The following is a 27,651-nucleotide window of genomic DNA, read 5'->3' as shown; positions in this document are numbered from 1 at the left end:
AGGGGAACATAATAAGGAGATGTTAAACACAACCATAAGCAAGAGGTCCCCAGTGTCTGGGGGAGGAGGAAATTGGGACATTTTGAAACCATAGGACAGATGGTGAGACAAAATGGCTGATGTGGTCTTTACATATTCATCAAATGGGCCACCAGTGGATGTGGTCCATCCTAAAACATAAACTTACCTAAAGATAAATCTGCAACGATGCTCTTTACAGTCTTTCCCTTTCGCCTCCCTACAAACTCACTGTATAGGTACTCCTCCACTTACGACCAGTCACTTAGTGACCATTCAAATTTACAACTGATCTCTCCAGGGCTATTTATCTAAGTTTTGATGGGCTGTCCCTCATGGTCATGTGATCCTCATGTAACTAGGAAGGAGGACTTGTGAAACGAGGCTCAACTGGCTCCTTCCAACTCTAGGCAGTTTGCTTCACCCGCCATTCCTTGTCAGGCAGAACCCACAGCTCCTATTAATGCTGACAGGGAACTGGAAAATTGATCTGTGATTACTGGGAACTTTAACTATTCCATGCCAACTAACTTGGGTGCAGAGAAACTGTGCAAGGATACACAAGTACAGGTAGTCCTCGACTTACGACCGCAATGGAGCCCAAAAGGCCTGTTGTTAAGCGAGAACCTTTGCTAATGAGCTTTGCCCCATTTTATGACCTTTCTTACCACAGCTGTTAAGGGAATCGCCGCAGCTGATAAGTTAGTAACCCGGTTGTTCAGTGAATCTGGCTTCCCCACTTTGCTGGTCAGAAAGTCACAAAAGACGCAACAACGGTCGTTAAGTATGTATGAACCAGTTGCCAAGCATCTGAATTTTGATCACATGATCATGGGGGGATGCTGCAAAAGTCGTAACTGTGAAAAACAGTCATAACTTTTTTCAGTGTTGTTGTAACTTTGAACAATGAACCTGTTGTAAATCGAGGACTACCTGTAGACTTATAACCACTTGTTCAGCACCTGTTTAAGGTTACAACGGCCCAGTAACTGGGATGCTGTGATAGTTGTAAGTGCAAGGACTCGTTGCAAGTCATTTTTTTCAGTGCCCTTGTAACTGCACTGTGGTACGAATAAATGGATTCGCTGAAGAACCATGGGTATGTCTCATTTAGCAACTGTCCCGTTTAGCAAAAGAAATTCTGGTCCCAACTGCAGTCGTAAGTGAAGGACTACTCGTATGCAGAAGACATTCCAGCATGCAAATTCTAATTTGTGATCCAATACGGTACTGTCTAGACCAGGGGTCTGCAAATTTGGCTCTTTTAAGACTTGTGGACTTCAACTCCCAGAGTTCCTCAGCCAGCAAAGCTTTACTGGCTGAGGAACTCTGGGAGTTGAAGTCCACAAGTCTTAAAAGAGCCAAATTTGCAGACCCCTGGTCTAGACAGTTGAAGTTAAATACAAGCACAGGTAACAGAGTAGGAACAAAAACGAAAAAGAAGAATATTCTGTTGTGCATTACTTGGAGAAAAGTTATGATATAAAAATCTCAGTCTTAAAAGAGAATCATTTTTGCCTCACCTTCTTATTTTTATACGCAGGATAGCCACGAGGTCGGTCATAAGAGATACGCACCGGATCATGTACTAAAAAGCAAAATTAAGAGGCCAAATCAATCTTACGTCAAATAAATACTGTCACGTAATTGCACTTTGGGGCTTTAAAGCAGGAATCCATACAGATCAGTACTACTGCATCCAGAGAGATGCTTTCAGGAAGCCCAGACAGACCTATGATGGCAACAGTTCTCCCTTGTTTCCAGCATCAGAGGCAGATGGCCTCCAAACAAAGTATATTAGATTAGCAATGGGAAGTGCTGAAGCACTGGATCAGTCTCAATTTACAATGTAATTGAGGATCCTGCTTTTCATAATCAAAATATAATCCTGCTTTCAAGAACCCTGGGAAGAGGATGGAAACCAGGAGGAGGGGGAAGTTCCTGTCTCAGAAATCTGCTCACTTGGGTTTCATATTTGATACCAGCCGCATTCCTTGGGAAGGGAAGGGGAGGGGAGGGGAGGTTACTGTGGTTGGGTTACCTGCAAGACTATTGGCATCAAGCAGTGCTACCCTGCGGAAAGAGGTAGTTGAGCTGGCTGCAGAGGGGCATCCCTGCCCTCAGTCTGATTGCTGAGGTGGTGAAGGACTTCAAACAACCCAGAAAAATGGCTCCAGAAATTTAACTCACCCGAGAGCCTAACACAGTTGAGAGATCACTTACTATAAGGGTGTCAATCTCGATTTCATTGACGGCTGCATCAGGGTTATGTTTGACCTCAGGGGGCAGGTGTGGGCATGGCTGGGGTAAGTGTGCCAAGGGCACCCATGGTGATAAAGTGCTAAGGCAGGGCTTCCCTCAGACCCTCCCTCACTCTCATTATAATCTTCCTTCCTTCTTTCCTTGTCTTCTTTTTCCTTCCCTCTTCATTCTCCTTTCATCTTCCTTCCCTTCTTTTCCTTGCTTACTCTCTTCCCATCTTTCCTTCTTTTTCTTTGTCTTTCCCCTTTCCCTTTCTCCTTTCCTGTCCCTTCTTGGATGCTCAAATGCAAAACGGGAAACATTTCTCCTTTTGTTTTGTTTTTAGTTTGTTTTGCTAGCCCTCTGCCAGTGAAAACAGGGCTGGGGGGGGGCACACACATGGCCCGTTTTTGCTGGCAGAGGCACTGCGGGCCAATCCGTTGCTGTTTCCAGAGCAGCCCCATGGGCCAGATGTGGCCGGCGGGCTTTGAGTTTTGACACCACTGACTTACTTGATCTGTTTTTCTTCTTGGGGCAGAGGCAACATGATTTGAAAGTATTAGTCTGAGGTGACTATATGCAACGTGGACTCCAGTAAAGGAGAATACAGGTAGTCCTTGACTTACGACCCTAATTGAGCCCAACATTTCTGTTGCTAACCAAGACATTTGTTAAGTGAGTGTTGCCCCGTTTTACGGCTTTTCTTGCCACAGCTGTTAAGTGGATCAGTGAAGTTGTTAACACAGTAACACAATGGTTAAATGGATCTGGCTTCCCCACTGACTTTGCTTGTCAGAAGGCTGCAAAAGGGGAATCACTTGACCTCGGGACACTGCAGCCGTCATAAGTACGAGTCAGCTGCCAAGCATCTGAATTCTGATCACGTGACCATGGGGATGCTGCAACAGTTGTAAGTGCGAAAAACAGTCATAAGCCAGGTTTTTTAAAGTGACGCTGTAACTCTGAATGGTCACTAAACGAACCGTTGCAAGTCGAGGACTACCTGTATTTGTAGTTCAGGGTTGAAATGAGGGGTCCTTGGTGCTCTCAGAGCTTGGTTGTTTTTTTGCAGGCGTTTCATGACCCAAACTAGCGTCAAGTACCAGGGAAATCAGGAAATCCAGGCAGTTCAAATGTGTATAAAGGTTTATTGTAAGCTTAAGTTCTCTACAAGAATCTGAACCACTCTACAAGAATCTGAACCACTAACGGTCAAAGGAAATTAGCGAGAGAACAGAAAGGAATTCAAGGTGGGCTGAATTTAGATCTCTTGTGGATGTGAAGGGACTCATGACTGATGACACTTTTGATCCCTCCCTTGGGCTCAGCCCAGTCATCTCCTATAACCAGGTTACATCACTAGCACTGATGGTATTACCTAGTTTGGGTAGTCAAATGTCTGCAAGGAAAAAACCAAGCTCAGGGAGCAACAACCAAGGACCCCCTCAATGTGGGCTTCCTGGTGCTAAGTCTGCCAAGGTTTTGCAATCATCACAAATCAATATGGTGAAGACTCACAGGCAACACATACCCTCAAATAAGGCTGGATCTATTTATAAATATTACCAGATCGGTTCAATGGCTACATTTGCATGACATACTACATTTGATTATTTTTTAAATATAGCATTTAAACATATTTTTTTTCCTTCGCTAGTTTTGCAAATCCAGCCTATTTGGACAATTTGGTGAATTTAATGGATTGTGTTGCCCCAGAACACTAGTTTGTTCAATTAACTGTGTTGTGCAAAACCAGTCTGAATATAGCACAAAATCAGTCAGAACTGCCAACTGCAATTAACTGCACCATTTGCTAGCTGTTTTCCAATGCTTCTGACACCTGTCTCATCTTCAACAAGAGAGGTGGAGGCTAAGCGCAGCCCTGCAAGAAATATGTGGAAAAATGTTCTATAAGCCCTGAGATTTGGAGAGAAGGGCACATTTTACTGCAAAACCGAACAAATGAATGAACAAGTAATACGCTGTTAGAATCCTCACTGTACAAATTACCTGTCTCTCACACCCATGTCTCAATTAGTACTGCAGTTAAGAATTTCAAGGATTTTCCTCAATTCTTCTGCCTGACACCAGCACAGAGTGGTACGTTCGCAATGAAATTAGAAAGCACATAGCTCATGATTTAAAAGAAACTGGGTTTTACACACTGAGTAAGCCACAAAATTGGTGGCTAAGTTTAGACCATGGGCCCAAAGGCCCAAACCATTTGCAAAGCACCAGTATAAGAGAATATTTGTAGCCCTGGGCTGAACGGTGGCGTCCTTGGTAATCTCTGAGCTTGATTGTTTTCTTTCAGACGTTTCATTACCCAGCCAGGTAACATTGTTGGTGCTAGAAAACCCTCCGTCCCCCAACTTCCTAGCACTGATCATGTTATCTAGTTAGTGTCAGGGTTCCAAGTACCATACTTTACAGAGTATAAAACACACTTTTTCACCCCCTAAAAGAGGGTGGAAATGTTAGTGCATCTTATACACCGAATACAGCCATTTTTGGGCTCCCGAAACCCCACTCCGTGCGTCCTGTTTTTGCCAAAAATAGGCCCATTTTTCACAAAAACGGGATGCACAGAGGGTTTGGGAGGCCTGCAGAGTGCTCCTGCGGGCTGGGGAGGGCAACAGCTTTTTTTTTCTTGTTTACCTCTTCAAAATCTTGGTGCGTCTTATACTCCGATTGTCTTATAGTCTGAAAAATACAGTAATAAACCCAGCTGGATAAGGACACATCTGTATGAACCGAGCTCAGAAATCACCAAGGACCTCACACTTAACAGTTTGGCACAATATGGGAACAAGGTCAAAGACACCACAGCTTAGCAGCAGCACCCAAAACACTTTCCCAGCTCACCTGTTGGTTCATCTATGAGACACACTCTCTTTGATGCTGGGATCAAGCCCACTTTCAGGGATTTGCTACTGATTCTCTTGCGCCCAAAGGGGGCGCCATGCGTGGTTGCCTGTGCCGGTGGCTCTGAAAGGGCACCTGCGGCTGTGCTGCTGGTCTCTCCTTCTTCTTCAGCTGTCTTTGAATGGTCTAGTTTCATAAGCCCCTCTTCCAACATGGCTTCTTCTGGCTCCTCGGTTGGCCCTGTAGCTTCCTCCTCTTCATCTCCCTCTTCATCTTCCATTTCAGCTTGGGGAGCTTCTTCTTCCTCGTCCTCTTCCTCCTCCTCCTCTTCCTCCAGGTTTTCCCATTCGCTTTCCTTTGGTTCAGATCTTTCACGGAGGTCACCAGATTCCTGCCCACCACTGAAGCTGATAGAGGGGCATAATTCATGGACTTTCATGCGATAAAACTTGAAGGCAGAACTCTCTGGATCCTGCAGAAATCTGTTGGCGGGGGGAGGGGGGTTGTTAGAACAGTGTTATTTATTATTACAAGTTCATTCCACTTTTCCTTCAAGAAAAATGGAATGAACTGGGCCAGACAAATCACCCTTCTTCCTCATAGAATTTTCTACTTAAAAGAACTCTTCAGTTAGGCTTGATAAAGCCTGCTAAATCTGCACTTTGCATGAGGCCTCAATTCCAATCTGCAAACCCCAAATGGGGTGGAAACCAAGCAGCCAAATTTCAGCAAATGGTCTACCGCAAGCTCTTGCCCTGTCTGCACCAAACTGATCAGCTTTGCAAAAAAAAATGGTTACAGCTTCCTCCCTTGAGTAACTTATGACCCAACAGTTTAAAAATGGATGGCCTCACATCAAAGAGAATTGAATTTACTACTTTTGTAAATACAGGGAGCAGTGGTGGTGCAATGGTTAGAATGCAGAATTGCAGGCTAAATCTGCCCACTCCCGGCTGCCTGCAGTTTGGCAGTTCGAATCTCACCAGGCTCAAGGTTGACTCAGCCTTCCATCCTTCCGAGGTGGGTCAAATGAGGACCCAGACTGTTGGGGGCAATAGGCTGACTGTAAAAAACCGCTAAGAGAGGGCTGTAAAGCACTGTGAAGTGGTATACAAGTCTAAATGCTATTGCTATAATGTGGCGGCAATACATCTGATCAGCAAATTAAATCCCACCTCTACACTGATCAAATAAGAAGTGATCCTGGGCCAGTGATGGCTAACCTTTTTGCCATCGCATGCCAGGAGGGAGGTGTGCGTGCCCACACCTATAATTTTATGCACCCGCCCTGCGCATGTGCGCGCGACCCTCTCCCACCGCTCCTGGCATGAGATGGTCCGGTAAGCCCGTTTTTCTCTCACCTGGCTCCAGAGCCTTTCTAGGAGTGTGGGGAGTGTGAAAACGGCCTTCCCCACCCCCCGGAGCCCTCTGAGGGATGAGGAAGGCCATTTTCGCCCTCCCCAGACTCCTAGAGAGGCTTTAGAGGCTGGGGAGAGCAAAAAACGGGTCTTCTCCACCACCCCCGAGGCTCTCTGGAGGCAAGAAACAGCATGTTTCCCTACTTCTGGTGGGCCTAGAAGGCCTGAAAATCAGCTGGCCAGTGTGTGCATGCGCATCAGAGCTGAGCTCGTGTGCCCACTGATATGGCTACACGTGCCACCTGTGGCACGCATGCCATAGGTTCGCCATCATGGTCCTAGGCAAACGACTTGCTTTCCACCTCAGTTCCCCCCTCCCAGTCTGAAAAATGAGACAGCAGCCAATCCTTTTTGCAAGTGTCTTGCAAGGATTTCAGCGAGAACAGCAAGTACTGTATTTTTTGGACTATAAGACACACTTTTTTGTCTCCCAAAAGGGGGAGAAAATGTCTGTAAGTCTTATAGATCAAATATTGCTGAAGCCCTGCCTACCCGCCAGTCATTTTTTGGCCTCCACATGCCGTTTTCGGGTCTTTTTTCATCCTTTTTTCAGGCCTTTTTTGGCCCATTTTTGAGGCTATTTTTGGCCTGTTTTTGAGGCTTTGGGGCCTGTTTTGGGGGCTTTTTTCAGCCTATTTTTGAGGCTTTTTTTGGCTCATTGTTCCCAAAAAAATGGCCCAAAAAAGCCTCAAAAACACCTCAAAAACAAGCTGCAAAAAGCCCCAAAATGAGCTGCAAAAAGCCTCGAAAATGGGCCCATAAAAAGCCTTGAAAACGTGCCAAAAAAAGCCTCGAAAATGGGCTGAAAAAAGCCCTGGAAACAGGCTGAAAAAAGACCTGAAAAAAGGGAGGCCAAAACCTTTTTGTTGCTGTTTTCCTCTTCTAAATTTAGGTGCATCTTATAGTCAGGTGCGTCTTATAGTCCGAAAAATATGGTACCTCTAGATTCTCTAAACTATTATTTAATAATTTCAAAGTATTTCTCTTACCCATTTGCACTTTTCATTGACAAGCAAGACTGAGGGGGAGTGGGGGATAAACTACAAAGGACTCACAATAGGTCTGGATTATCGGCACTGTTATCAATGCTGAACTGCTCGATTTCCGGCCCAACCTCAGCAACAAATTCAGCCAGCTTCTGAGCGGTTACCATGACTTTAGGGTCCACTGAAAGGCAAGAGAAAAAAATCATCCAGGAAAGTTTTTGTTTTTTTTTGCAAGGAAACAGTACATGTAGAGGCACTGTCAATACAGTCATATTTTCAATGCCAGCAAAAGGCAAAATGAATAAATCACGTTCATCTGTTTTTAATCATTACACCCTGATATAAAAAATGCCAAAAACTGAGCTTGGGAAAAGCTGCACGAAGAACCTCTGCTGTACTATTCAGCTGTGACTCTTCCTTCATCAGGATCTTGTCCTAGTGGTGTGACCAGAACAATCTGGGACTGAACATACTCATAACCGTAGAAATGGTGGTAGCCTTTAGGAGAAACCCTCCCATACTACCACCTCTTACAATACTAGACAACACAGTATCAACAGTACAGACCTTCAAATTTCTAGGTTCTATCATATCTCAAGACCTAAAATGGACACCTAACATCAAAAACGTCGTTAAAAAAGCACAATAAAGAATGTTCTTTCTGCGCCAACTGAGGAAGCTCAAACTGCCCAAAGAGCTGCTGATTCTACAGAGGAATTATTGAGTCTGTCATCTGCACCTCTATAACTGTCTGGTTTGGCTCTGCAACCCAACAAAACAGACACAGACTTCAGAGATAATTAGAACTGCAGAAAAAATAATTGCTACCAACCTGCCTTCCATCAAGGACCTGTATACTGCACGAATCAAAAAGAGAACTGTGAAAATATTTACAGACCCCTCGCATCCTGGACATAAATTGTTTCAACTCCTACCCTCAAAACTATGCTATAGAGCACTGCACACCAAGACAACTAGACACAAGAACAGTTTTTTCCCAAATGCCATCACTCTGCTAAACAAATAATTCCCTCAACACTGTCAAACTATTCACATTAGGCTACATTACTAGTACTATTAGTCTTCTGATTGTTCCTATCACCCATCTCGTCCCACATATGACTGCATGACTATAACTTTGTTGCTTGTATCCTTACGATGTATATTGATATTGTTTCCTGATTGCTTATTTGTACCCTATGACTATCATTAAGTGTTGTACCTTATGATTCTTGACGAATGTATCTTTTCTTTTTATGTACACTGAGAACATATGCACCAAAGACAAATTCCTTGTGTGTCCAATCACACTTGGCCAATAAAAAATTCTATTCTATTCTATTCTATTCTATTCTATTCTATTCTATTCTATTCTATTCTATTCTATTCTATTCTATTCTATTCTTAGTGTAAGGGTATTGGGGGAAAAATATTTCTCCAAGGTTCAGTGGCTCCCCATATCCACAATACGTGGAGAAAAATGATTCAAATGGTGCACCAATAATGTAGATTTCTAAAGAACAGATTAACAATTATGTTGAGATGATTGAGAATGAGAGCCAATTAGAATCTAATGGTTCTAAAAAAAATTTTATGATAAGTGCACAGCTGCACCAGAAAACGTGGACTGCATTTCCACCAGACACCAAGCTGTGAAGGGGTTTGGTATGCAGTACCACTGTAGTCCATTTATCAGCCGATCAGTCAAACCCATAATCTTAACTACAATCTATAACTATAGCTATCATACCTTCAGCATGTTTTGGTACATCATTCAAACCCTGATCTACCATCTGACTGCTTACTGCAGCCAGATGCGCTTTGGACAAAAAGCTGAGCTGGTTGAACAGTAACAGAGCAAAAGCTCATCTGCTACTGTGATCTCCATGCTTCCTGCTCTTTTTTGCATCTTCTGTTGGCATCTAGTGGGTTAATCACAATCATGAAAGTGGAGGAGATTCATCTGTCACTCACTCTATGCCTGGCAACTTCAGCCCGAGTGGTTTTGTCTCAATTTCTTCAAGTTGAAAGAAAAAAATATACGGCGGTACATAACACAATTGTGTACAGGTGGTCCATGACTTATGACTGTAAGTGAGCCCGGAATATATAGTTGTAAATCACTGCAGTTGTTAAACATTTCACCATGTGACCTGACCTGATTTTATGACATCGTTTGTGGCAGTCATTAAGGGAATCCATTTGACCCTATGGATGTTTGTGCTGGAAGCTGCAAGTAAACCAGCAAAACCAGTAAAAAATAGAAAAAAAAATTGGTCAGATGATCATGGGATGCTGCGAAGGTGAGTTGGTTGCCAAGCCCTCAAAATGTGATCACATGACTACGGTGTGTGTTTGTGTGTGTGTTTGTGTGTGTGTGTGTATACACACACATATATACATGGGGGGAGTTATCCTAACTTGAAATCAGGTTGTAATAGCTTTTTTGGGGGGGTCCATTGTCACTTTGAATAGTCACTAACTGACCGGTCACAAGTCAAGGACTATCTGACAGTTCCTGACAGTTAGAAATTTCCTGACAGTTAGGAAAATTAATTAGTGGAACAACTTGCCTCCAGAAGTTGTAAATGCTTCAACACTGGAAGTTTTTAAGAAGATGCTGGATAACCATTTGTCTGAAGTGGTCTAGGGTTTCCTGCCTGGGCAGGGGGTTGGACTAGAAGACCTCCAAAGTCCCTTCCAACTCTGTTATTCTATTCTATTCTATCTGTTTACTAGAAGAAAATGTGGGCATAACAAGACCATCTGAAGCGTAGTCAGCAGGCAGTCAGCAGACTATTCTCTTGAGCATAGTTAATCCTGAGAGAAGCTCCGTGACATGAAACGAGTCAGCAAATTCACTGCAGGGTGACTCAACTGATAGCAGCAGGAAGTATGAAAATTAATTAGATACGACATTAACATTCCTACTTCAGATGAATAGTGGAGTAATGATTTAGGACTTGTTCTGTAAAATTGGTTTTGGAGAAGTACAGAATGCTGGCTGGCCTTTAGCCACTGCCTTCATTGGTTCAGACCTGGGCTACCTGAAGATCTGAAAGCATTCTTAGTAACTTAAGAAGACTGGCAGTTTCATTCTTACATTTAGCACAGCTGTATATTCAACCTCGCTCTTGTGGGTCCCTATTGACTTAAAAAACCTTTCTCCCTCCCAGTGAGGAACATTTGGGGGAGCAGGGTGGGGCATTAGTGGGTTTTGAACATTGTGGATTTTTAATATTGGAGTCACCTATGTGTGAGTTGGGTGGCCATAAGTTTAATAAATAATAAACAAACATGGCCCTTTTTTAGTGGGCAAGTTAATTTTATGTGACCTGGTATCAGGGTGGATAACAATCGATTTTTTTTAAAATCAGATTTTTTTAAATTTAAATTGGATTTTTTTAAATTTAAATTGGATTTTTTAAAATTTAATAATAATAATAATAATAATAACAAAGTTGGAAGGGACCTTGGAGGCCTTCTAGTCCAATTCCCTGCCCAGGCAGGAAACCCTACACCATCTCAATCAGATGGTTATCCAATATTTTCTTAAAAATTTCCAGTGTTGGAGCATTCACAATTTCTGCAGGCAAGTCGTTCCACTTATTAATTGTTAGCTGTCAGGAAATTCCTCCTTAGTTCTAAGTTGCTCCTTTCCTTGATCAGTTTCCACCCATCGCTTCTTGTTCTTCCCTCAGGTGCTTTGGAGAATAGTTTGACTCCCTCTTCTTTGTGGCAACCCCTGAGATATTGGAAGACTGCTATCATATCTCCCCTAGTCCTTCTTTTCATTAAATCAAATTTATTTTAATAAAATGCTTTTGGAGTAAAAATCTATCCTGTTGCTGGCTGAGGAACTCTGGGAGTTGAAGTCCACAAGTCTTAAAAGTTGCCAAGGTTGTGGGACCCCTGCTAAAAAGCAAGTGCAGCAACAGAGAAAGCAGAGAATGTCAAAAACGCTCTTCAAATACCGCCAGGAGAACACAGAAGAAAGGGAAGATTTATCTTCTTTATAAGCCCCCAGCGTAAGGACATGGAATGCCTTCAGTTACAGGAAGGCAAAGTATGAAGAAATGGTTTTGAAAAGGCTTCTTAACAATAGCAGCTTGACAGAAGAAGAAATGACCCAAATGGGGTGAGCTCCCTTTTTCAAGTGGAGGTTAGGAAGCCGTTTTGTCAGAAAGGTTCAGACGTTTCAGATTTCTGCAGGCCGATACTCCAGCGATATCAGGTCTAGATCAGGAGTGAGCAATTAGTTTTCCCAAGGGGCAGGACATGAGAAACTGGGACTGCTGTGGAAGGCTGGACCCCTCCACGACAGGGCTGAGAAGGTGTGGAGGCACACACACACATGGACACACGTCAATTGAAACTAAAAATAGCAGCTGCTTTCAAAATAAAAGCAATCCATACGGACAGGACAGGAACAGCCTAAGGCCGTGATGATGGGGAACCTACGGCACGCGGAGCCATGTCGCCCTGGCACACACGGCGTCGCCCGTTCCACTTCCAGGTTCCTGGCGCGCATGCATGTGCGACAATCAGGTGGCCTTTTTGTGTGCAGCAGTGCCGGAAACTGGAAGAGCTGGTCTTCTGTTTTCCTGCGTGAGCATGAATGCTGGTTGTTGCACGTGCATGCGTGCCTGAAACCCAGAAGAGTAGCTTTCCTGTACACATGCATGCACCGGAAACCGGAAGTTCATTTTCAGGGGCATGCAGGCACCCTGGGCAGCTTCTCTTCCGGATTGTGGCCCTGACGAGTGAGTGTGTGCGCTCCCTTTATGGCACTCGGTGCCGAAAAGGTTTGCCATCACTGGCTTAAGGGCTGGATGTGGCCCAGTGGATGAAAAATACCCAGGTCTGTTCTAGATGTAAGGTGCTTGTGGAATACAGGTAGACCCTGACTTACAACAGTTCATTTAGTGACCGTTCAAAGTTACGACGACACCGAAAAAACGAGCTTATAACCGTTTTTCACAGTTACGACCATTGCAGCATCCCCATGATCATGTGATCAAAATTCAGATTCTTGGCATATTGGTCCATATTTATGACGGTTACACTGTCCCAGGGTCATGTGATCCCCCTTTCGTGACTTTCTTACAAATGGAATCAATGCGGAACCTAGATTCACTTAACAACTATGTTATTGACTTAACAACTGGAGCGATTCACTTAACAACTCTAGCACAAAAGGTCGTAAAATGAGGCAAAATTCACTCAAGAAATGTTTTCACTTAGCAACAAAAATGTTGGGCTCAATTGTAGTCGCAGGTCAAAGACTACCTGTACTGGCATTTCATGGAATGCACTTTGGCAAAGCCTTGAATATCCCCCCTGGCAAAAATCCTATCACTTATATGATATTAGAAGACAGTATGATGGTGTATTATGTGGGAGACTAGGCTTTTTAGTTTTGAAAAACAGGCAATTTGGGCTCTGCGAATTAAAAGGGTGCTGTGGGGGTTGGAAAAGGGCTGCCCACAGCAGTTGCAGAAATGCAGTCACAGCTTCTTTGTTCTGGGTGCAGAAGGTTCCAGGTTCAATCCCCAGCCCAGGCAGGTGAAGCTGGCAGAAGGCGTTCTATACAGTAGATGCAACCTAATTTTCATTTTCATTCATTTATGAGAGTCTTTAATTAAAATCAAACTCCTCATCCATTTTTATTCAATTTATCCCGTTTCTCTATAAGCAAGAAGTCCTTGACTTACAGCCATACTTGAACCTCAAATTACCGTCACAAATTGTGGGTCGTTAAGCGGATCACCAAGTGACCACACCCGGATCTATTAACCTTTTTTTTTGCTGGTGGTTATTAAATAAACACCAGAATTATGAAGTGAATGCTCCAATCGTTAAGTGAACACATTTTCTTCAGTAAGTGTTTTTTTACTGGAAACTGGAAGTAAATGTGGGAAACCAGTTAAAAACACTGACAATTTTGGCGATGTGACCATGGAAAGTTGCAAATGGCCATAAATGGAAGAATTATGTTTCACAATTTTCTCACATTAAAGATGTCAATTTGTAACAACTTCCGAAGGCCTTGGGATCACACTGAAAGCTGCTGGCAACTACATATAACCCTGAGACCCCAGGTTGTATCATCCTGCACTAGACAGAAAAATCACTTAAAATCAGTGTTTCTCAACCATGGCCGCTTGAAGATGTGTGGACTTCAAATCCCAGAATTCTTTGCTGGCTGGGGGGAATTCTGGGATTTGAAGTCCACACATCTTCAAGCGGCCAAGATGTGAGAAACGATGACTGAAATTGTTCGTGGCATTTCTTAAAGAGCATTGCTCCTCTTTTGGTTTCACTTACCGTCAGGGAACTGGCTCATCAAAGACGGGGAGTTTTCGGAAAGCGTCAGCGAGTCTGTTTTTCTTGAAGTTTCTTTTAGGGGCAGCGCCTCAGCCTCATCGCCGCTGGATTTGTCACTGTTGGGACTGGACATCGGTGTGTGTGTTGTTTGCTGCTTCAGCACCGACCCGGCAGATAAGAGTGTCTGGGTCCCAGTTGTGGATTTCTTGGCTCTTCTGGCCCTCGCAGCCCTTTGCAGGATCCCTGGCCTTCTCCTCTGAAAGAGCTTCTTCTTGATCCTTGCTACTTTCCTCCTGTACAAAAGAATCCTCACAGCTTCTGAGATCTGCTGCTCGGAGGTCTTCTTGTCTTTGGTTTCTTCTTCCTTGGCCGCGGACATCAGCCTCTCCGTCTCATCCAGCTTCAGCTTGTAATACTTGTATTCGAGGCTTTCCTCCTCAAGGAGAAACCTGTTTTATGAGGTGATGGAGAAATGATCAAATAAAGCTGCAAACTCTTCTCCAAATTCCCACCCCGGCCCGACCTTTTGCCTCTCCTTTCTGCCCCCTTCCCCTTCTGTCCCTCCTGCTGCAAACACTCTCCCTCATTGCTCTCTGCTGTTCCTGCTTCCCCCGCTTGTATATGGAAAGAACACTCTCTCCTGTCCTCCAAAGGCTCATCCAGCTATAGTGCTTAGAGTTATATACCGCTTCAGAGCGCTTTACAGCCCTCTCTAAGCAGTTTTACAGAGTCAGCCTATGGCCCCCAACAATCTGGGTCCTCATTTTACTGACCTCAGAAGGATGGAAGGCTGAGTCAACCTTGAGCTGGTCAGAATCGAACTGCTGGCAGTGAGCAGCGAGTTAACTTGCAATACTGCATTCTGACCACTGCGCCACCACGCCTTTTTCATCTAAGGCAGGGGTGTCAAACTCAAGGTCTGTGGGCCAGATCCATGGGGCCGGCCTGAAAACAGCAAAGGACCAGCCTGTGACCAGTGAAAATGGAGCTGGGGATGGTGCTCCTGCAGCCCTCTGCCAGCAAAAGTGGGATGTGGCGGGAGAAGGGAGGGAGATTATAATGAGAGTGAAGGTGGGTCTCAGGGAAGTCCTACATTAGCACTTGACCACCACAGGTGCCCCTGGCACAAGTCCCGTGTCATGCCCACCATGCCCACCCCCCCAGCTCTCCAAGGTCAAACACAACCCTGATGCAGCCCTCAATGAAATCGAGTTTGACACCCCTGATTTAAGGGGAGAGCCCTCATAATCAAGCGTGGACTCCTGGCTATCTCAAAACTGTGAAGTCCTTGGTAGTCTCTGAGCTGGTTTCTTTTCTTACAGATGTTTTAGAACAAACTAGGTAACACCAGCAGTTACCTAGCACAAAAGTAGCTGAGATACCATGGAAACAAATTGGTTCTATCTGAAGCCTACTGAGAGTGCTCCATTCCTTGCAAGGCACATGGGGTATGAATAAAACCTATTTTGCGGTAGCCCCCATTTTATGGAGCTTCCTATCCTTGGAGATATCAGTGGCTCCAATTCTTCGTACTTTTTACGAACAGGGGAAAACAGTAGAATTCACAATTCCAATCCGAATTTGTAACTTCCCAAAGGAGAAACTTGCCACTTGAGACCCTAATAGTTATAATACAGGCCCTAATAGTTGAAGGAGCAACTCCTAATAATACAGGCCCTAATAGTTGAAGGAGCAACTCCTTCAACTATTAGGGCCTGTAGACATATCAACTAACTTTCCCCAAGAGGATAATTTTTTTTTTAGAAATCACCCTTGATGAGCAGGGACTTCATCTCCCTGAAGCCAGTTTCCTGAACAGTGCAAGCAGCACCCAGAATAAGAACATTAGACTTAAGAAGAGAAACAACTCATGCCCAACATGCTAACCCATACTGTGTAAAAAGATAAACCACCAGTTGTGGCTTAAGTGCAAGCTCAAGACTTTCTTTTTTCACCACGCGGGGCTGGCCTGATTGATTTTAGTATGGGGGTTTTAGTGGGTTTTACTAGGGTTTTACTAAGGTTTTAGTTTTGATAAATTTTAGCTAATATTTTAACGTTACAGAGATTGAATCAGTTTTTTAAATTTGATATTTTATTTTAAATTTGTTGGGATTCTTGTCCTTTTACTGGCTGTACACCGCCCTGAGTCTTCGGAGAAGGGCGGTATAAAAATATGAATAAATAAATAAATAAATAAATAAACTTAGAATTCAGATGAGTAGTTAGCAGCCATTAATCCTCCAAGAAAATGCTATCAGATGCAGACATGGCCACAAAGCAGAGTCATTCTTCAACAATGACTTCGTTGTTCCCCAACTACAGCATCTTCATCAGGCGACTACAAAAATCACTGTTTTTCAACCTTGGCCAACTTTAAGATCTATGTACTTCCCATCCTGTAATTCCCCAACCAGAAAGTTGAAAACCGTGCCTTCGGGTTCTAAGTTATTTAAGCATACTCACATATCAGTGGGTTCCTGAATAGAACGGGGCATCTTAAACCAGCCATTTATTTTCTAACTTACCTTGTAGAATACCACAAAGACATGATAAAATTGGAGATAGATATTGCCTCCGAGCACTTTGAAGAGTCCAAAGACAAGAAACAAGTAAGATAAATACCAATACTCAGGGTTGTGTTTCAGTTCAGCCTTCTCTTTCCCTGTTAACACGCCAGAGACCATCGCATTCACTAGCTTTTCAATCGTCTCAACGACTTTCCTATCAGCACGTTGTGGGGCTACACAAACAAAAAACAAGTTCCAAACAAAGAAGGGATTAAAAAAATAGAAGTCACAATAACAATTTAAAACGGCAACTTGATTCTTCCTGCTAATAAAATGTGCTCATTGCGATTCTCAACGGTAAGCGAGCAAGACTGTTTTTATGTATTCCGTTTAATTCTCTTTCCTAAAAATGTTGTGGGTTATGAATGCACAGAAGAGTTTGACTTTGCGCCACAGGCCATAGCCTCAATATATATAATGCTTACCATTTGTACTCACAGACTCAAAAATCTTTACTTAGAATGTTCCCTGACTAATATTTTTAGTCTTTTTAAAAAAAAAAAATAATTAATTTTTTTAAAAATTAATCCAGCTATTTATACATTCTTCATTACAGATTCCTAGATAGCATAGTGCAGGTGTCCCCAACCTTGGCAATTTTAAGCCTGGAGGACTTCAAATTCCAGAATTCTGGGAGCTGAAGTCCACCAGGCTTAAAGTTGCCAAGGGTTGGGGACCCCTGGCATAGTGCATTTAACAAGCAAGTTAAGAAAAGTTTCTATGTAATTGTATTTTGAACTGCCTGGGGGGCAGGGGGGAGAGATATTCCTTAACAATAAGCTTATTTTGTCACATCATTTTTCTAGACCTCCCCTCATGTTCACTCAGCTGACCTACTTCCCAGTACACCGAGAAGATCACCTACTTCCCAGCACACAGTGGTAGTGTATTTCTGAGGTTTTCTGAGAAGATGTGAGTTTTAATTCCCACTCATTCTGAGATAGGCTTTGTTCCTCAACCTACTGTATTTCACAGAGAAAATGAAAGGCAGAACATCATTCCCTAACTGCTCATCTACTAAAAAGGTCTCCTTACACTTAATTTTAAGTGTGATTTACATTGACTTTTTTCACTGACCCTGAGCTGGAGGACTGGCAGCCGGTCTCTTTAACTGCATCTTGCAGCCACTTTTCTCCAACCAACTTTGCAAGGTTTCTATGTATTCTTTCCCAAACAAGGCGGAGGTATCAAAATTGGGAAACAAGGTAGGAGGAGGGGCCGAATCCTGGACGCTGAGGGCCTCCAGGATTTTTTCCTGCCTGAAAGCAGAGGCCAGAGCGAAGGTTTGCCCCAGGAGGGCCAAGGATTTTCGGCAAAGGGACATCGTAGTCTGAAAAGCGGTGGTCATCTTCCCTGAGTTACTGAAGCTGTTAGTTTTGATTCTGAGCTCGTAGGCATTACAGGCCATCAGCAGAGGCGTAGTGCTCCTGAGCAGGTAGTCCTGGAGCCGCATCATATACCGGTCGAAAGGCTTAATGACCTCAAAAAAACTATTCTTGGTCACCATCACCCGTTTCTCCAACAGCAGATTCAGAAACTGGCTGTCCACTTTAGGGGTTCTCAGAGCCGGGTGTTGCAGCGTCTTGACGCTGTTCATACAGAAATCTTGGTGCTCGGTTTTCAGCAAGCACTTAAATGATGCCAGCATTTTGGCACAGGTCTCCGTCTCCAACGTGAAGAGCACGCGGAAAAGTTCTGCGTACTCCGGGTCTCTTTTAATTTCATAGAACCCAGCCCATTTGATTATTTCAACCCCAAAATTTGCAAAAATATCAGAAGAATCTAGAAGTTCCAAGTCTGGCTCTTTGATCCGGACGTAACCTGTAGGCTTCAGAGTTCCCTCTTGCAGTAGGAGCCCCTTGGGAGAGGCCAGAGCTGGCCTTTGGTTTTGTTGGGGGTGAGAAGGTATCGTTCTTTGCTTGGCGAGACCCAGAGGGTTTAACAGAAGATCATCTGCTGGGGACAAAGCTTTAGTGGCCCATTTCTTGAGGTGAGCAGCCAACTCCTCCTTACTTCTGTCCAGGCCTCTAGTTGCCATCCCATGTTTCCCTTGGAGACCTCTTCCCCTCCCAGCACTCAAAGTGGAGCTGAATTCTCCCTCAGTCTCGAGACCCTGCTCCAGATCATAACTCTGAGCACATGCAGTCCTGTAATTGTCTTCCAGAAGCCGGGTGGATCTGAAGTCGCCCAACAGTTCTGACGAATCATAGTCGGTCTCACGGCGCCTGGAAGGGTCTCGAACAGGGGTGTGGCTATATTTCCGTTCCCGTGAGGCAGCGTTGTCATAGTCCCGATCTCGGGAAGATGGGCCAGCATAATCTCTTTCCACGGCAGACGAATTTCCATAGTCTTGTTCGTATGAAGACAGCTGGCCGTAGTTCCGTGAAGCGAGTTTGGTGCTAGTTTTGGGAAAGTAATCCTCCTCCTCTGTGACGTGGCTGCTGGACCTATAGGAAGGCAGCGCATATTCATTTCTAGTGTCTTTCCTCCAGTCACCCCGCATGAACTTCCCGCCGTCTTGAAATTCTTCCTCCTCCTCGTCGTACTGGGTCCGTGTGACTGGCCGCGAGTGAACTGCATGAAGAAACAAAAGACAGCTGCTATTCACAGAGGTACTGAACTTTAATACAACCACCCTATTTGGAAGAGTTAAAAAAAGGACAAGCCAGCATATCATGCAACTCTGCATTCTACTGGGACATTAAATATTGCCCAATGAAGGTAAAACCACCTATTTAGTAAATCAGGATTCTTTAGGACTAAGCGTAAAAGTCTACTCAGATCTATGTCTTCCGTAACAACTGTGGGTGGCTGAAATTGAACATTATTTGTTGTTTTCACTTTCACACATTTCACTGATGAGCCATTTTGACAAATGGAAAGAGTTATTACACCAAAGTCTCACTGAATTCCATACAGTTACCTGAAGTCACATTCAATTCCTGGGAATCTCAGGGACTATTCCATATAGTTTTGCTGGCAACAATATATGGTTTTTTTTGTCACTACTTAGGCTGCCACCTGCTGAAATCACTGCTTAAATTATCCTTAATTGGTTCCTTCTCTGCTTCTAAATTCTGTGCAAATGTTGGGTTTTCTCTCAATGCCTTTCACCACCTTTCTTCTTCTATACCATTCAACAGCAGTGTTTCTCAACCATGGCAACTTTAAGATGCATGGACTTCAACTCCCAAAATTCTCCAGTCAGCATACTGGCTGGACCATTCTGGGAGTTTTTTTGTTTTTTTTTGCATTTATATCCCGCCCTTCTCCGAAGACTCAGGGCGGCTTACACTATGTTACCAATAGTCTTCATTCTATTTGTATATTTATATACAAAGTCAACTTATTGCCCCCAACAATCTGGGTCCTCATTTTACCTACCTTATAAAGGATGGAAGGCTGAGTCAACCTTGGGCCTGATGGGACTAGAACCTGCAGTAATTGCAGGCAGCTGCTGTTAATAACAGACTGCATTAGCAGCCTGAGCCACAGAGGCCCTAGTTGAAATCCAGATCTTAAAAGTTTACACTGGTCTAGACTGATCCCCAGTTGCCTAGCTCCGTATCTCATGTTCCCTAAAGTTATTTATTAAATTTTTATGCCACCCATCTCCCTTACAAGGTGACTCTGGGAGGCTTACAAGTTATAAAGCAAGTAAAAAAAATAATTAAAATATTGAAACATTAACAACTGCACAGATTAAAATATTATTAAAAACTGTACTAAAACTGAAACTAAGAAGCTAAGAGACTGACGGGGATGGGGAAGAGGTCTTCTTACCCCCATCAACCACCTCGGGTGCTGAGCAACCCCTCAGGGTCCCAGACTAACCAGCAAAGCTGGTTTTAATACCCTTCTGGAAAGCAAAAAAGAAGGGGGCAGTTCTCATCTCCACTGGCAGACTGTTCCACAGGGATGGGGTTCTTATAAGGGTGGTTTGTCACTGCTTTTTTCCTAGGGTGATTTTTTTTAACTTTCCTATCTAGCCCCATTCTAGCACTAACCAAACCCAAGCGCCTTCCCTTCTCTGATGTCTTTTGCATCTGAAATTTCCTCCAAAAGACCTCCTTCCCCTTACTTCTCAAAACGCATGCTTTCTTTAAAAAATTGGGCATTTTTGGGGCATTTCCCAAGTACCCCCCTCCCCCCCAAAAAAATCTGATTAGGCTATTGCACACATGCTTCCATCTCCCTCTTCTTGTTGTTTCCATGAATGTACCACAGTCTATAAGTCTCTTGAGATAAGTATCTTCGGAATTTATATTTTCTTGGAGGGGGCATAATTAAAATAGGAAACACATTGAGGAAGAGGTTTTTTAAAAAGTTCTACAGTGGACTATGTGGAATGGTTTCAAAGGGAGATAATAGATTAAATGACAGAGCCTTCTTCACAATCCTTACTCAACTTCGGAAACTGACAGCTGGCCTGAAGTTATTTTGTACCTATACAACAGCTAAGCAGAGTTTCAGGAAGGTTAAAAAAGAAAGGGCAAAAGAACAGCAAAGAAAAGCCCCAGTAAAAGCCACAATCTGAACTGAGATTGAGCTGCATCTCCATGACCAATGTAAGTAAGCATCACTATCGCATGACAGTGAAACAGTGCTATATAAAAACATAAAAGCAGCATCACTTCATAAGCTTAAAACACCAACAACACTGATTTCCGTTGCTACTGGGAAATAATCATTTCACAAAGCCTTGAAGACATGGTTTCGTCAACAGGGGACATGGGAGCGTGGTGGAGCCGGTGCAGCGGCTGTGCCGATTGGGCTTGGTGAATGAGATCATGGCTGTAATTACTATTTTTAATACAGCTTTATAGTTCTTAAATTGTTGAATTTTTGTTTTTACATTTGTTTGTAAACTGGCCATAGTCTCTTTCTCTCATACACACATTTCTCTTTTTCTCTCTCTCTTTTCTGTATGTGTGTGTATAAGATAGACAGCTGTATAAATCTGAATAAATAAGATGCCTATGAAAATGCACAATCAGGGGAACAGCATGATCACACTTTTACTCAAAGTCCCAAATACATGGCAATAGTTGATTTCATAAAGATTGGAAAGGTCTACTTCCAACCTCATCAGTCAAAGAATTTCGTCAAAGAACTCCAACTATTAGGACCCAGAAGAAGAGCCTTCTCTGCTGCAATGCCCACCTTTTGGAATATCTTACCTCTAAGGCAGGGGTGTCAAACTCAAGGCCCGGGGGCTGGATCCGGACTGTGGGGTACTTAGATCTGGCCCGCGAGGCCTCCCTGGAAACAGCGAAGGACTGGTTGTGGTGCTTCTGCCAACAAAAATGCGTGCAGCCCTCCTGAGCTCTGTTTTCGCTGGCTGAGGGTTGCAGGAGGCCATGGCAGCCGAAAACAGAGCTCGGGAGTCCGCTTCTGCTGGCAAGTGCTCGGGCCACCACAGGCCCCTGGCATGAGTGACGTCAAGCTGGCCACACCCACCCTGGCCACACCAACCCCAGCCCTTCGAAGTCAAATACAACCCTGATGCAGCCCTCAATGAAATCGAGTTCGACACCCCTGCTCTAAAGTAAAACCTGCCCCCACCCTCCTATCCTTGCACAAGAGCCTAAAAGACTTGGCTCTGCCAGTTGGCCTGGAGACCAGATGAAGGAATTCTATCCTGGAGGTGGCTGCTAAACTGATGGCAGACTCCCACTCCCTCCCCCTTGCGTTCTGCTCTCTACCTGTCCATCTTTTTGGTCATCGTACCGATGATGTATTCTCATTGTGTTCTTTTTTCATTATTTATTTTATGGTTCTATTATTTTACTTCGGTTCTGTTTCCACTCTTTATTTTTTTCCTTTTTATTATTGTAAGATGCCTAGAGTAGTCCCACGAGGACTTAGGCGGCAAATAAATAATTTGTACAATCAGTGCTACCTCTAAGTTGATGAAGCGCCTCATCGATTGGATCACTTCGGTCCAGATATCGTTTTGCCTTGGCCTGCATGATTGCATCGAAAGACTCCCGTGTCAACCGTTGGGAGGCCATCTTGACTCTGGAACTAAACGTGAGGAAACTTAAGAATATGCATTCACCAGTGACATCTCTTTATTCTATAGCTTTCACAAAAGACAGGTCTAGGTAAGATTTCTAAATCGTCAACCATTCAAGCTCCAGACTTGTTTAAATTCAGCAGAGCTGTTTTTTATGTGGGAAGAATCAAGCACATGGAATAAAAAGTAAGAGCTGTAGGAACTCTGGTTTACACTGAATAAACTAGTTTGCTTAGTGCACTATCGAAACTCTAAATCTAAATTCAGTAACATTGCTCTTGACTGCATCAAGATCATTAAAGGAAGAAAACATGTAGAAAGTCATTTAATTTCCCTGCCCCACAAATCCCAATGCAACTAAATTAATTATTTTCTCACAAGAATTGTGAATTTATGTTATATATATGGTCCTGACAGAAGTGGTTCTGTAGGAAGCCTCAGTTTGCAACCCACCTCCATCATGCTAAATATAACGTCATTGTTGTATGATCGATGATGCCATTATATTTAGCATGATCAAGGTGGGTTACAAACTGAGGCTTCCCACAGAACCAATTCCGTCGGGACCATAACACTATAGGATATTAAACAAGCGTATAAATGCCAGAAACCCAAAATAAAATAAGCAATAACATTCATTAATATTTGAATATGTGACCATCAAATAATAAATGGTTAAACATTTAGCACATTTAATTCAATCAGAAACAGACACATAAAACAAATTCAGAGAAGTGGGAACATATCAAGAACCAATTTACTTTACATGATGTTTAATTTAGTATACAATGTTTAGTTTAGTTTAATTTAGTATACAATGTTTAGTAATTTAGTATACAATGTTTAATATAGTATACAAATGGATGAAGACTATTGCTTGACATAGTGTAAGCCGCCCTGAGTCTTCGGAGAAGGGCGGGATATAAATGCAAAAAAAAAAAAAATTATAGGCAAGAAAGAAAGAGGAAGGAGGAGATTCTTGCCACTACAAAGAAAGGGAGGGGGGAGAAATGAGGCTTCTTGCCACAGCAAAGGAGAGAAATTTCTACTCAATGTACTTCTTGGCTTTCTGAAATCACGATTCTTCCAGAACTGGGGACCCAGACCAAGTCAAAGAAGAACCACTGGTACTCTGCTCCTTTGTCTGATTTAGAACCCAGATGATCAACTAAGAACCACCATGGTGTAGTGATGAAGGCATCAGGCTAGAAACTGGGAGACTGCGAGTTCTAGCCCTGCCTTAGGCACAAAGTCAGCTGGGTGACCTGAGGCAAGTACTTCTCTCAGTACCTCAGCATTGAAAAGAGAGGATATATCATGCCCATTATGTATGAAAACAATGACTAACAAAGAGGGTCAAATGTCATATTATTTGCAAGGATATAAATAATAAAAGATCAACTGGTTGATTAGTTTAATTAATGGCTTTTCCTATGGCCATGAACAAGGTATTCCAACTAGAAATGACATTTACCGTTACTTTTAACAGACATGCTATATATTATATATATCATGGGTATTTTGAATCTTGGATTATTTTAGGTGTCAGATTAGCAATTACAATTATATTGTATTTCGAATCCTGACTTCATGCTGGGCTTGTGGCAAAAGGCATTTGTGAATGTGGAAGTTTTTATGCAGCCCCTTTTTAAGGGTCCTAGGTCACCACATCATTTTCCTACAGCCTTTCTTTCAGTATTTCAGAAAGGCACTTTTATTTAGATTTGAGTACAATGCTGTTGTACGATTACCGACTTTTGTCAAAATCTTACAGTTCTCAATTTTTTGGCAATTTCAAGTTCATTCCCTTTGCTTAAAAAAAAAATATTCTCACCGGCAAAGTTACCCACAGCAAATGCTGGGTCTCTTTTCAGGGAAAGTGAATAGGGACTTACATGGAGTCACCTCCATGTAAACACTTCATTCAAAAAGATTCTAAATTAGTCTTCAGCAATGTTATGAAGAAACTAAAAAAGAAATTTAAAAAAGAATGAATATGCATGCTACAAGTGATGAGGGCTATATAAGGTATACCCTACCGTATGCTAGGTTGGAGGGGAGGAGCAACTGCAATATAATAGAAAGCTTTCTTTAAAAAGCCACATGCTTAAACATTTTTCCTCTCAGATCGACACTCGTGTTAGGTCCAATGGTGGGGGAAAACATTGGCAGACACCGAGAAGAATCACAAAGCCAGATAAATGTTAAATACAGATAGTCCTCAACTTACAGCCACAACTGAGCCCAAAATTTCTGTTGTTAAGTGAGACATTTGTTAAGTGAGAATTTTGCCCCATTTTACAACCTTTCTCGCTACCGTTTAGTGAATCACTGCAGTTGTTAAAGTTAGCAACCCGGTTGTTAAGTGAACCCGGCTTCCCCATTGACTTTGTGAGAAGGTCACAGAAGGGGGATCACATGATCAGTCATAAATATGAACCAGTTGCCAGGCGTCTGCATTTTGATTACTTGATCCATAGGGATGCTGCAAAGGGGGTTAAGTATGAAACGCAGTCATAACAAGTCCTATTTCTTTTCAGTGCCCTTGTAGCTTTGAACAATCACTAAACGAACGGCTGCAAGGCAAGGACTCCCTGTGTAGGCTAATTTTCGACCCTTTTAAGAACAACCGAATTCCCCACAAACAGACCCTACTTTTTTAAAAAAAAAATATTTATCCTTCCAAACTAGCCACCGACTGAAGGACTTGTAAAAGAGCATTTTCTGAAAAATCCTCCCAAAGGCAGAGAGAGGAGCAGAAGTCCAGGCTGGGTGGAGTTTTTTTTTCTTGGTCGGTTGATAATCCTGTACGAGGAGATATCATTTCCTCGCCCTCAAGAAACAACAGTGAGAACTGGACACAGAACCCTGATTGGTGCAAAATTGGGAAAGGAGTCCGGCAAGGCTGTATACTGTCACCCTGCCTATTTAACTTATAACTAACACACACAAACACACACACATATATATGTATGTATATGTATGTATGTATATATATTATAACTTATAGCTAACTAACAAAATGAAATTCAACAGTGAAAAAAGTAAGATTCTACATTTAGGCAAAAAAACCCAAAATGCACAGGTACCATATATGTGGTACCTTACTCAATAGTAGTAACTGTGAGAGGGATCTTGGAGTCCTAGTGGACAACCATTTAGATATGAGCCAGCAGTGTGCAGCAGTGCCAAAAAAACCAACACAGTTCTGGGCTGCATAAACAGAGGGATAGAATCAAGATCACGTGAAGTGTTAATATCATTGTATAATGCCGTGGTAAGGCCACACTTGGAATATTGCATTCAGTTTTGGTCGCCACGATGTAAAAAAGATGTTGAGACTCTAGAAAGAGTGCAGAGAAGAGCAACAAAGATGATTAGAGGACTGGAGGCTAAAACATATGAAGAACGGTTGCAGGAACTGGGTATGTCTAGTTTAATGAAAAGAAGGATTAGGGGAGACATGATAGCAGTGTTCCAATATCTCAGGGGCTGCCACAAAGAAGAGGGAGTCGGGCTGTTCTCCAAAGCACCTGAGGGTAGAACAAGAAGCAATGGGTGGAAACTGATCAATGAAAGAAGCAACTTAGAACTAAGGAGAAATTTCCTGACAGTTAGAACAATTAATCAGCGGAACAACTTGCCTGCAGAAGTTGTAAATGCTCCAACACTGGAAATTTTTAAGAAAATGTTGGATAGGCATTTGTCTGAAATGGTGTAGGGTTTCCTGCCTCGGCAGGGGGTTGGACTAGACGACCTCCAAGGTCCCTTCCAACTCTGTTGTTATGTTATGTTATGTTATGTTATGTTATGTTATGTTATGTTATGTTATGTTATGTTATGTTATGTTATGTTATGTTATATGCAGAGCACATCATGAGAAAGGCGGGGCTGGATGAATCAAAAGCTAGAATTAAGATTGGTGGGAGAAATATCAACAACCTCAGATATGCAGATGATACCACTCTAATGGCAGAAAGCGAAGAGGAACTAAAGAATCTCTTGATGCGGGTGAAGAAGGAGAGTGCAAAAGTTGGCTTGACACTCAACATTAAGAAAACTAAGATCATGGCATCCAGCTCTCTCAATTCCTGGCAGATAGATGGGGAAGAAATAGAGGTAGTGACAGATTTTATTTTCTTGGGCCCAAAGATCACTGCAGATGAGGACTGCAGCCAAGACATTAAAAGACGCTTGCTCCTGGGGAGGAAAGTTATGGCAAAGCTAGAGAACATATTAAAAAACAGAAATCACCCTGCCAACAAAAGTGCGTGTAGTCAAGGCTATGATGTTCCAGGTTGCAATGTATGGCTGTGAAAGTAGGACCATAAGAAAGACTGAGCGCCAAAGAAATGAGGCCTTTGAACTCTGGTGCTGGAGAAGACTCCTGCGAGTCCCTTGGACTGCAAGGCGATCCAGTCCCAGAGGAGATCAACCCTGACTGCTCTTTGGAAGGCCAGATCCTGAAGAGGAAACCCAAATACTTAGAATAGAATTTTTTGTTGGCCAAGTGTGATTGGACACACAAAGAATTTGTCTTGGTGCATATGCTCTCAGCGTACATAAAAGAAAAGATACCTTCATCAAGAATCACAAGGTACAACACTTAATGATAGCCATAGGGTGCAAATAAGCAATCAGGAAGCAATATTAATATAAATCGTAAGGATACCAGCAACAAGGTCACAGTCATACAGTCATAAGTGGGAAGAGATTGGTGATGGGAACGATGAGAAGATTAACAGTAGTGCAGACTTAGTGAATAGTTTGACAGTGTTGAGGGAATTATTTGTTTAGCAGAATGACAGCATTGGGGGGGGGGACTGTACTTCTGTCTAGTTGGTTCTGATGTGCAGTGCTCTATAGCCTCATTTTGAGGGTAGGAGTTGAAACAGTTCATGTCCAGGATGCGAGGTCACCTAATGAGAAAGAAGGACTCACTGGAGAAGAGCCTAAAGCTGCGAAAGACGGAGGGCAAAGGAAGAAGGGGACGGCAGAGAACGAGGTGGCTGGATGGAGTCACTGAAGCAGTCGGCGTGAGTTTAAAAGGACTCCAGAGGATGGTAGAGGACGGGAAGGCCTGGAGGCATGTCGTCCATGGGGTCGCGATGGGTCGGACACGACTTCGCAACTAACAACTAACAACAACAACAACGCCCTCCCTGTAGCTCCAATACCGACGCCTGGGGTTCTTGGAAAGGGAGGGG

General features: G+C 43.1%; 1 protein-coding gene across 4 annotated transcripts in view; it reads right to left on the bottom strand.

The window, feature by feature from the left end:
* Positions 1–27,651, bottom strand: part of SUGP2 (SURP and G-patch domain containing 2) — a 43,709-nt gene that overhangs the window by 15,813 nt on the left and 245 nt on the right. For 3 of the 4 annotated variants that reach the window (XM_058163447.1, XM_058163446.1, XM_058163448.1), the window contains exons 2-8: positions 22,328–22,452; positions 17,503–18,999; positions 16,481–16,598; positions 13,856–14,304; positions 7,598–7,709; positions 5,125–5,606; positions 1,542–1,606 (exon numbers count right to left, since the gene is read on the bottom strand). In XM_058163447.1, the coding sequence (XP_058019430.1) occupies positions 1,542–1,606; positions 5,125–5,606; positions 7,598–7,709; positions 13,856–14,304; positions 16,481–16,598; positions 17,503–18,999; positions 22,328–22,439 (2,835 nt within the window). In that variant the 5' untranslated portion in view covers positions 22,440–22,452. Of the gene's footprint in view, positions 1–1,541; positions 4,142–5,124; positions 5,607–7,597; positions 7,710–13,855; positions 14,305–16,480; positions 16,599–17,502; positions 19,000–22,327; positions 22,453–27,651 lie in introns of those variants that run through there. The other variant, XM_058163449.1, reaches the window with a different exon arrangement.

Source organism: Ahaetulla prasina, chromosome 1 (assembly GCF_028640845.1).
Source record: "Ahaetulla prasina isolate Xishuangbanna chromosome 1, ASM2864084v1, whole genome shotgun sequence".
NCBI lineage: Eukaryota > Metazoa > Chordata > Lepidosauria > Squamata > Colubridae > Ahaetulla > Ahaetulla prasina.
This window is presented reverse-complemented; position numbering and strand designations above follow the sequence as displayed.